Source organism: Notolepis coatsorum (genome assembly GCF_963971535.1).
Source record: "Notolepis coatsorum genome assembly, chromosome: 1".
Lineage (NCBI taxonomy): Eukaryota > Metazoa > Chordata > Actinopteri > Aulopiformes > Paralepididae > Notolepis > Notolepis coatsorum.
The window spans coordinates 303,689,541-303,700,390 of NC_140165.1; the positions used below are offsets into that span (position 1 = coordinate 303,689,541).

General features: G+C 45.1%; 1 protein-coding gene across 2 annotated transcripts; it reads left to right on the forward strand.

Annotated features, from left to right (window-relative positions):
- The first annotated feature begins 1,925 nt into the window (after window positions 1-1,925).
- Window positions 1,926-10,650, forward strand: socs9 (suppressor of cytokine signaling 9). Of its 2 annotated transcripts, XR_014619955.1 has the most exons (3): window positions 1,926-2,011; window positions 3,269-5,750; window positions 5,793-10,650. XR_014619955.1 is itself a non-coding variant. In XM_084319291.1 (2 exons), exon 2 carries the CDS (start codon window positions 3,446-3,448, stop codon window positions 5,168-5,170), a length of 1,725 nt encoding a protein of 574 aa, XP_084175417.1. In that variant the 5' UTR covers window positions 1,926-2,011; window positions 3,269-3,445; the 3' UTR covers window positions 5,171-5,800. The 2 variants fall into 2 exon arrangements, 1 of the variants encoding a protein (XP_084175417.1); XM_084319291.1 differs by having other exon boundaries at window positions 3,269-5,800.
- The last annotated feature ends 200 nt before the right edge of the window (window positions 10,651-10,850 follow it).

Consider the following 10,850-nt stretch of genomic DNA (forward strand, 5'->3'; position numbering starts at 1 on the left):
GACATGTCATTTGCATAAATTAGGAACAGTAGCGGTCCTAGTATGCTTCCTTGTGGAACACCACAGCTCACTGTGAGGGGGGGGGATAGGGTACCGTTTACCTCCACCATCTGTTCCCTCCCCTCAAGGTAGGATTGCATCCAGCTCACTGATAGACTATCAAAACCAATTGCTTTTAGCTTGTCAATCAGAATGGAGTGATTGACCGTGTCAAAGGCCTTTTGTAGGTCCAGCATGACCATGCCGCAGTATTTGCCTGCGTCCACCTCTTGTTTGATGTGGTCATTCAAATAGAGAAGGCATGTGTCAGTGGAGTGGGATGTTCTGAAGCCAGATTGGAATTCGTAGATTAGATTTTTTTCCGCTAGGTACTTTTCGACCTGTTCGTAGACTATTTTTTCCATGACTTTCGAGATGGAGGTGAGAATAGAAACAGGGCGGTAGTTGCCTGGGTCTAATTTGCTGCCCTTTTTGTGCAGAGGGGTCACCCTCGCAATTTTGAAGTCCTTGGGGACGTGTCCCTGTTTTATGGAGAGGTTTATTATGTGTGTGATGATTGGTGTGATGGCGGCTGCTGAGTCTCTGAGGAATTTGGAGGGGATGTTGTCATGGCCAGTGGCCTTGTTAGGTTGGAGGGCGCTCAGTTTATTGAGTACCTCATCTGTTGTTACCATTTCCAGCTTGAAGTCGTCCTTGCGGACCCCTAGGTTTTTGTAGAAAGCTACTATGTGTTCTACCCCATAAAGCCCTGAGTGGGAGGGTAGTTTGTTTACCAGTGTTGTGGCTATGTTTGTGAAGAAAATGTTTAAGTAATTGGCTACATCCAGCTTGTCTGTGATGAGCGTGTTGTCAGTTTTTATGTTTATGTTTGAGAATCTGGTTTTAAGTTTTTTACTGCATCCTAGTTGATTATTGAGTAATTTCCAAAGTTCACGTGGTTTGTTTTTGTTTTCCTCAGTTTTGTCATTGATGAAATTCTTTTTTGCAGTTTTGATCATGGAGTTTACGTCGTTTCTTAGTCTGTTTCTTTCTAGTTTGAGTTCAGTCACGTGGGCTTGGAGTTCACTGCTCGTGCTTTTAGTAAGCTTTGACTGACTTTTACGAAACTCAGAGCATTTTTTGTCTCTGGTTTTCATAGCGGCCAGTATTTCGGAGTGCATCCACGGCTCAGCGCGATTTTTTACCCTGGTGGTTCTTAGGGGGGCCATGTCGTTTAGTATTGCTGAGAATTTGGTTTTGAAACCAAGCCATGTTTCGTCAACCAGTGTACCATTGAGTTCCTCTGACCAGTCCAGACTCTCCAGTTCAAGGTTGAAGGCCTCGCTAGAGTAGGTTTTGAGGTCTCTAGATGTGACTGTTTTGTGGCAGCCAGCCTTTTGTGATGATGGGGAGGAGACTGTACATTAGGGGGGGGGGGGGGGTTGGACATTTACAGTGGCCAGTTTCGTATTCATAAGCTTGATTGATTGATTGATTTTATTTAGACATAAACATATACAGATAACATGAATATAAAGAAGCATTTTGTATAAAAGTATTCTGTACTTCTGTATGACAACTAATAAAGAAACTTGAACTTGAAACATGAGTATTTGCTTGTCAGGGATAGAAACGAAAAGTCCCAGGACTTATTCCCATTGTTGTCCCTGGTGTAGCTGAATGAATGAAAACTTTATTAACAGATTGCAGAATGGGTACAATACAGTACAGCTCAATACACACAATTGTTAAGGGGATGCAGACCAGAAAGACTTTCATCTTGTTTACATCAGGGTCCCCCATTTGGTGTAGCTAGCTACGATGTTTGAATGTAACTAACTTTTGTACCGATATTATTGCTTTTTTCAGTGAGGAATAACTCACTGCATTGAAGCTCATTAAAAATACTTTTTGAATATTCATTATTGATATTACTTCCGGGTTATGTATTGCCCGTGGTCTCGTCTCGTCGTCTCTCTCTCGCCACTTTCTATCAGCTACCTAAAGAGTAAAACACTCCTTCCGTCGACCGGTAATGTAACATTAAATTATAACACTAACTGCTTATTAGGATTTGATGTCATTTTTTTTTATAAACCTTACTGTATATACATTAAAATACAACCTTTCCCTTCAGAGCCGCCTAACAGTGGCTAGCTAACAGAGCTAACAGCTAACGCTGGCTAAACACAAACAGCTGCTGTGGTGGAAGAACACGGGACTTGGTGGGACGTCCAGTGTTTATTTACTCCAGTTGCATTGGGAAATACTGCCTCTGTGTTTCCTTTAACCAGACCACCGTTTGTCACATCAGCTAAATTACCTTTTTAGCGTTTTAATTTGTAGCTAAAAAAACGAAAACATTGCTTTATGATCATCGAGCTGAAGCTGTAACCTACAGAGTCTGCAGAGCAGCATTGTGCTTATTCCTTCTATTACTCGCTTTTCAGTCACATCCGGCTCTATTGTTGTGTTGTGTCTTGTCTTGGGCTAGTAGTACGATTGCTAAGTGAGCTAGCTTGCAAAGTGGAACTGGAGGAGAGGGATGCGATTCAAGTAATTCGCTAACGTTAGCATGCTAACCAGGATATTATTGTTCCCAAAGCTGGCTTGAAAAACCATAGAACCCCAATTTGTGATGTCAAGCTGTTGGGCCTGTGGCTGCCTGTACTGTCGTTGGTGGTGTCTTCCTGGTCACTGATGCAATATGCATTGAATTTAAACTAGGCCCATATACATGATACTATTTATATAATCACTGTGATGAAAACAAATCTGACCACCCCCACCCCCTCCTAATGTACAGTCTCCTCCCCACCGTATGTATATATTCTCTCCCCACTGTATGTATATTTCTCTCCCACCCACCCACCCACCCCCTCCTAATGTACAGTCCCCTCCCCAAGTATATACTCTGTCAGGATCTATGGGTAACAGTACTGTATTTGCATATCATATATGTCACAAATGTAACAGTACTATATACCTGTATGTCATGTATGTCCCTATGCCATAAATGTCATGATGTCATGTTGTGTACATGTCATAAATGTCACTATGAATTGAAAATGGGGGACCCTGATGTAAACAAGACAAACGTCTTTCTCTGGTCTGCATCCCCTTAACAATTGGGTGTATTGAGCCGTACTGTATTGTACCCATTCTGCAATCTGTTAAATAAAGTTTTCATTCATTCATTCACCATGTAATATGACAGTATGTTAGCTAGAATCATCCTAACACGTTAATTTCTGTCTTTAACTGGAGCTGTCTTGTTCTGTTTTAACAGGTAACCTGATGTCTCGGTGAGAGTGATGCATGGACCACGGTAATGACTGCCATCTACCGTTCTGGATGGAAAACCTGCTGTTGAGGACTAAGGGCACTCGCAAGTCATTCACAATTCCACTGGAGTGGACTCTTCCAGTGCAACTCTCGTTAGTTCAGTACACACAGTTAAACGGTCATGTCATTACCAAAGGAGACAGAGGAGCGAGGGAAAGGCAGAGAGCGGGGAGCCCGTCCCAAGGTGAGGCAGAGCCGGTCGGAGGAGAGAAGGGACACGGGTGGAGGACGAAAAGGGGGAAAGGGGAAGAAGAAGGGCCTCGCTACCCATGAGACGGTTTCCGAGCGACCCGTCAGCGACGGCTTCGAGTACGGTGAGCTGCTAAATGGCCTCGATGCCGGGGACCAAAGTTCGGAAGGTAAGAGGTGGGAGGGCTTGGAAGCCGCCGCCTCGTTACTAGGACAAGACGGCGTAGCCGCCGGACAGGGAGCGGACGGCTCGGTCGCAGAGATACAGCCGCCCTGCGAGGACGAAGGCAGGGGGATGAGCGGCAGCCGCACTTTCCGTCAAAAGATCCAAGACGCCATGGGGCAGTGTTTCCCCATAAAGACCCACAGCGCAGCCGCTACCGCAGCACCGCCGACTCCGCAGACTCTCCCGCCGTCGTCGGCGGCTTCTGCCTCGTCGAAGCGCAAGATCCACCTGAGCGAGCTGATGCTGGACGACTGCCCGTTCCCCGCGGGCTCGGAGCTGGCCCAGAAGTGGTACCTCATCAAGCAGCACACGGCCCCCATCACCCAGCCTCCGCTGCTGGACGCCATGGTGGTCATCAGCAGCAGTGCTCCTCCCGCGGTGGCCAGCAGTGCGTCGACGTCCACCATGGCCGCTCTGGTGGAGGACGTGGACGACCGGTTGCGAGAGCGCCGGCGCATAAGCATCGAGCAAGGCGTCGAGCCGCCGCCCAACGCCGAGATCCACACGTTCGAGGTGACGGCGCAAATCAACCCCCTCTACAAGCTGGGTCCAAAGCTAGCCCACGGCATGAATGAGTTGGCGGGGGACGACAGAGCCACGATTCAGCAGCAACAACAGCTGCTCCTCCAGACACAGCAGCAACACCAGCTCCTCCTACAGAGCTGTCTGGACACTCTGGATGAAGTAGTGGCCTCTGCCTCAGCCTCTGCCTCAGCCTCTGCCTCCGCTTCTGCCTCCGCTTCAGCCCCTGCCGCAGCCTCTGCTCCAGCCCCTGCTCCCACATCCACCTGTGATCCCGTCCCCGAGCCTCCGGCTGACCCAGAGGTGATCGTGAGCCAGATGCCACCGAGCGCCGCGCTCCCCCCGGCCGAGCAACCGCCACCTAGTCAGGACGGCTACCGCATTCACACCCAGATCGATTACATCCACTGTCTGGTCCCGGACCTGCTGCAGATCACCAACCTGCCCTGCTACTGGGGGGTGATGGACCGCTACGAGGCGGAGACTCTGCTGGAGGGCAAGCCCGAGGGCACCTTCCTCCTGCGCGACTCCGCCCAGGAGGACTACCTCTTCTCCGTGAGCTTCCGACGCTACGGCCGCTCGCTGCACGCGCGCATCGAACAGTGGAACCACAACTTCAGCTTTGACGTGCACGACCCCAGCGTGTTCCACGCGCCCACGGTCACGGGCCTGCTGGAGCACTACAAGGACCCCAACTCCTGCATGTTCTTCGAGCCGCTGCTGTCCAACCCCATCCACCGGACGCAGCCCTTCGGCCTGCAGCACGTCTGCCGCGCGGTCGTCAGCAGCCGCACCACCTACGACGGCATCAACGTGCTTCCCATTCCAAACGCCTTGAAGAAGCACCTGAAGGAGTACCACTACAAGCAGAGGGTGCGCGTACGGAGAATGGACACCTGGTGGGACTAACAAAGAGCGAATTAACAACAAAAAAAACGACTAAAACAATTTTTTTTAAAGCAAGTCCCTCTTCCTGAACAATGAGTTGACGTGCTCATCACTCCCTTTTTGTTTATTAATCTACACTGTACTTATTTATTTTTTTGCCGTGTGTCTTACACTAAAACGAAAATTTATAAACAGTACGTTAGTTGTGAAGTATCCCGCACACTCCAAATTTCTTTATGCCCACATTAAACATGCAGCTCGTTTTTAACAACAGACGGTGTGTGGCGCGCGTGCACCATTTCATATCCGTCTTCTTTTGTGTCTGAAGTGTTCCAATCAGACGCGCGTGGCGGCTTGACACAACCTGTGTAATTACTTGGCAGTGAGTGGGGGCCGGGCATGCTCCCTGAGGTGAGGTGAGATGAGATGATTATGATGGAGCAGTTCATCAGACAGACGCTGAGAAGGTAGCACTCACGCAGAGACGAGTTTTTATCTCCCCCTCCGAGGTGCAGAGCTGTTTTTATTAATAGCCGTGAAATATTGATCATGTGATCGACGTCATACCATCGAAGGGGATAAGGAACTCGAGTGTATGTATGTGTTGACCAGTCAGTCGTTCAGGAGGAAGCTAGGATACTAGTAAACCCAGTCGTCACCTGATAATGGGGGGGGGGGGGGGCGATTGACTGACATCGGGGTGACAGTGGCTCAGGAGGTAGAGCGGTCGTCTGGTAATTGGAAGGTTCCCGGTTCGATTCCCGGGGCAGCGTGTCGAAGTGTCCTTGAGCAAGACACTTAACCCCTAACTGCTCCTGATGAGCAGGTTGGCACCTTGCATGGTCGCCTCCGCCGTCACTGTGTGAATGTGAGGAACAAAATTGTAAAGCGCTTTGGATAAAAGCACTATATAAATGCACCATTTACATTGGTATTCATTTTCTCAACACTCGGTGGTTCCAAAGGGAGATACGTCAGTTAATGTGTGTTAATTGTTAGTATGTGTGTGTGACCAGATGGAAATTATTTTTACCCTATACAACATCTATATTACTTCAAAAGCCTTACCCTTAGAATTACATGAATATAGAGTTTACAGTGATGAATTGTGGGGCTACGGCAAGGTTCGAAATATTTGCATGCAATTCTTTTGCATAAAGGAATTTGGCCTCTAGCCATCCTGATTCCTTTTGTATCGTAGGTCTTCGTGCAGTGCTCTCCAGAGCAACGGGCACACTTGGTAAATAACGATGTAAATACTCCAGGCGAAATGGCTATGACTCATTCAGATTTACCCAAAAAATGCCAAAATTCATACACGCAGTGCAGTGTGTTCCCCCGAAGAGGCCTCACACGGGATGTTTTGTTGTTCGGTCTTCCTGCCTGTAACATAGCAACCGTTGTACTACACTGCAATGTTGCTATGTCTTGATATATGAGAAATATATTTTTCCGTTTAATTTCAAACCGTTTATTTAAACTCGAAAGGCAACTGAGGTTTCCCTCATTTACAGTCACGTCGAGTGTACATACAGAAATAAGCACACACAAAAAAGCCTTAAAATCACACGGCATATTAAATCATAAGACGACAAGTCGAGGAAAAAGTAAGGGTAACAAATCAACAAAAACACGTACAACTTGAAAGGTTGGAAATCAAGATTTTTAACTACAACAGAGGGGAGAATCCCAAGCATTAACACTTTGAGTGCCGCGCTGTTTGGTTAATTTACCTTTTAGAATGCCAGCCTTTCTAGTCGTTTCCGTGGTCGTTGCACTATGTTTGTGAAGCTGTGTATGTGTTCTGTATTATAGCTGTAGAGACACGGTGTGGCCCATTTCGTCAAACATTACTTGTAGTCCAGCATGGGAATAATAGTTTGTTTCCACACGCTGTTGTTTATTACACGCTAAACATCGTGCATTTCCAAGATAATAGTATTTTTTCATAGATCGCGAGATAAAACACGTTATGTGCAATAAGCTCAAACCGTTCTGGCTGATCCCCTGAAACCCTGAATACTCCCATATCAAAGGTATATATATGACTTGTATATATGTATCATCACAAAATCATCAAGGGGGGGGTAACTATGATCGCGTTTGCCGAGCATGTTTTTCGTCTGTTGAATGAAACACAGAATTGTGATCGTTAGAAAAACACGTTTCAGATGAGGTAAAATAGACATAGAATGTACCTTACCTTAGCCAGAAGGTATTCCAAAAGAATAATTCCAAGTGATCGCATTGCGATTACCAGTGTATATGTCTATACACGTTTCGATGGTCAAATACGCTTATGCAACGGAATCCCGAGGCGAGGACTGTGAATTTCTGTCCCAGGAGAAGGAGGGGCCACTCGCGAGGAGAAACTGAAAGTGAAGCTGACTATCGGCCCAGAGCCCCATGCAGTTCAGACACGGGACGATACTGCCACCTGGTGATAGTCGATCAGAATGCAGTTCCAATGTGTTGGGACGTGCCTAAATGATGCAGATCGCTCTGGGCAACTGTGTAGAGCGGGGATCAAAGTAAAAAGATCAAACGATCCAAAAACGACTTTTTACGTTTACGTCAACCGTCGGCGCCCAAACACGTAAAAAGCCATTTTTGGCACAGAGTGTGTTAAGGACTGTTGGAGTTAATTTCACGAGTTAAATAGCAAAATGCAGATTTACCCTGTTCCGAGCAAACTCGGGGGACCTTAAGGACCAGCTGTGTGTGAATAAATTAAAATTCTAGTCACTAGAACGGGTTCCATAGGATCCAACATTCCATTCCAATAATGAAGTAGTATAAGGAGGTAGCTTACAAATAAGGGCCTTAAAAATGAACAAATACCAGTGTTTGTTGCGCCTCTCCATCAGCGAGGACCAACCAACCTTCTCATAAAGGACACAGTGATGAGTGTCGTATCTATCATTTAGTGATGAATCTGAGGGCAGAGTGATGTACCGAGTCCAGCGACTGTATACAATTTGGTGTCTTTATTACTGGATCTTGTAAACAAGTCACAGTGGAACAGTAATATCGTGCTTTTCCAGTGTTTTACCTACTCTACCACTGCACAGAAATTAGGCATTTTCTTTTTAAAGTGGTTACCATTGTTTACTGGCAGCCATACTGGAATAAAGAAATACACAAGCGTCTTGTGCGAGCCCTCTATTGGAGCCATAGCAAAAATCGTACCCAACCGCAGTAGTAACGGACAGTTATCTTTTCACCATCACCAACTTTTCCTCCTGCTGAACTAAACATGATGGGGTTAAAAAAAAGAAAAAAAAGTCTACCCCCATGTTTTCATGGACAGGCAATGCAATAATAAGGAAAAACACAAGCTGTTCAGATTTTCATATCATGGCAAACTCAATGATCTGTGAAGTAATACACTGAAATAGCAATTTATAAAGAGCAGAGAATATATATCTATATATAGCCTTTATTTATTCTCGAATAATCATTGAGGGCTGGCCCTAATTTACAATGATGTAAAATGATAATAAAAATATACAGAATAATAAAACATACAAAATAAAGAAAACAAGTGTGTAAAACTGTTAATAAAAGACACAAAAGTAATTGCCATTTTACTATCGAGGACAGAAATGCAAGAAATGGAAGGCTTTTATTAAACTAAGAACAGATTGTTGATAATGCATCGAAAATCATGCTCTCAACTCTCATACATTCTCACTCGATAACTATTCTTCTCTGCCTCCATTGACGGAGAACTGTACACTTAAGTGATGCTTTTAAGCACTTTGAGTGCCTTAACCTCTTAACCGGCAAACGCTCAAGTAATGACTGATCTGCTAGGGGGAAGGATGGGCCATAATGGTCCCCAGTAGGTTGGGCTATTCCAATCTCAATGAGCTGGAGATGATGTGTTTAGAGTCACCTTTAGAGCTTGACACCCCACCGGTATCCTCCGTGGTACATAGCTCTCTTGATGTGCAGCACCAGAGAATCCCAAATGGGAGGAATCTGTAAAAAAAAGAAGTTAGAAAAATAATTCAAGATCGATGTCTTGGTTGTTGCTGACTGAACTCCACATTGCTGTCGGCATGATTTTGATAAAATGATCAAATGCTTCACACTCCAAATCAGAAATGATCTTTGGGGAAAATGCATACGAGACATTTGCAAGCGATGGAAAGGTCTCTCTACTATTCACGTTGTCATAGGACATCCAGGTGTCCCATCCTGTCCTCTTTCCCTTGGAAGCAAATGAGGACAATGTCTCGGTACCTGAAGACGAGAACAAAAGGGAGGTTGGAGCACTGGTTATCCAATGTAAATATATGGGCTCCCTCCCCAGTTTGTGAGTCACCCCACTTGTCTCATAGTGATTCATTACAATTAAATTCTTGTGAAAGTTTCATAGATTCGAGACGGTTGTTGTAACATTACTTGTTAAGACAAACATAAAATATTAGACACTTAACCCCTAACTGCTCCCGATGAGCAGGTCGGCACCTTGCATGGTCGCCTCTGCTGTCGGTGTGTGAATGAATGACTGAATGAATGTGAGGCATAAATTGTAAAGCGCTTTGGATAAAAGCTGCTATATAAATGCAGTCCATTTATTAAACAGATACATCAAATGTTTCCCGAGACCATTGGTTCTGTTTTAACCGTAAATCTTTTGGGTCATATACTGGGTAGGAATCTTACCCCCAGGACACAGGAAGACTGATTCTAAACCGTTATGGTGTTATGATTGTAAGTCCAATTCAATTGGTTAGGCTTGTCTTCACCATTTGCCCTCCCCTCCCCATCTTTGTATTAGTGTAAAAGGGATGCCCTGACAAAGAGATGGTAATGGGGTACAGAAACGCTCTCTCCCCCTGTGGTACATTTTTTACAATTAAACTACCAATTTTGCAACCAAGGATATCCTGCCAGTTTTTGATTTATTCCACGATAGCATTGGTATGTGGACTGTTCTCAGCACGGGAGTGAGTGTGGAAGACATATGTGTGGCGGCATCAGAATCGGTTATATTGTCACATTCCCTGTCCTTGTTACAGCATAGTGAAATTATGTTGTTCTTTGTTCCTGAGTCTAGCAGCAACATCATCATCAACAAAGTAGTACAAAAGAAAGCAATAAAAATGTATGAATTAGCAGCATAAGCAATGGTAAAAAAAAAGCACCTATTTACAATGTCGTAATCACTGGGTGTGGTGGTACAAAGTGGCAGAGTGTGACGAAGTAGCTCTAGGCTTCTACATAGCAGACACTGCATGGGTGTAGTGTGTGCAGAACAGCAATAAAACAGCACTGGATTCCCCAGTCATAGGCCGCTAGTGTTATTTGTTCATGAGTCTGAAAATACTGTCCGGTAGTCTGCTGGTCCGGGCCTTGAGGCTGCGGTCTTCCCCGTGTTAATGTTAATCATTACATTATGAACATGTCTTCCAAATCCTTTGCCATTTCTGTCCTAGACCCAGCAAGGGATTAGTACAGGCAGTTTTACGGAGCGAATTAGCATCCAGTATATTACCATCCACTCCAGGGTTCGAGTTATTGGGGCTTGGCCCCCATAGTCAACAACACATGTGGGGGTCTCAAAAAAAGCATTTTGAAAATAATTTTTGTATATATATTTTTTTTCAATGTACGAATTAGTATTATTTAATATGTTACCTAAATAAATTCTTAATAGATAATATTTTGTTTTCAGTTCATACATTTTGTC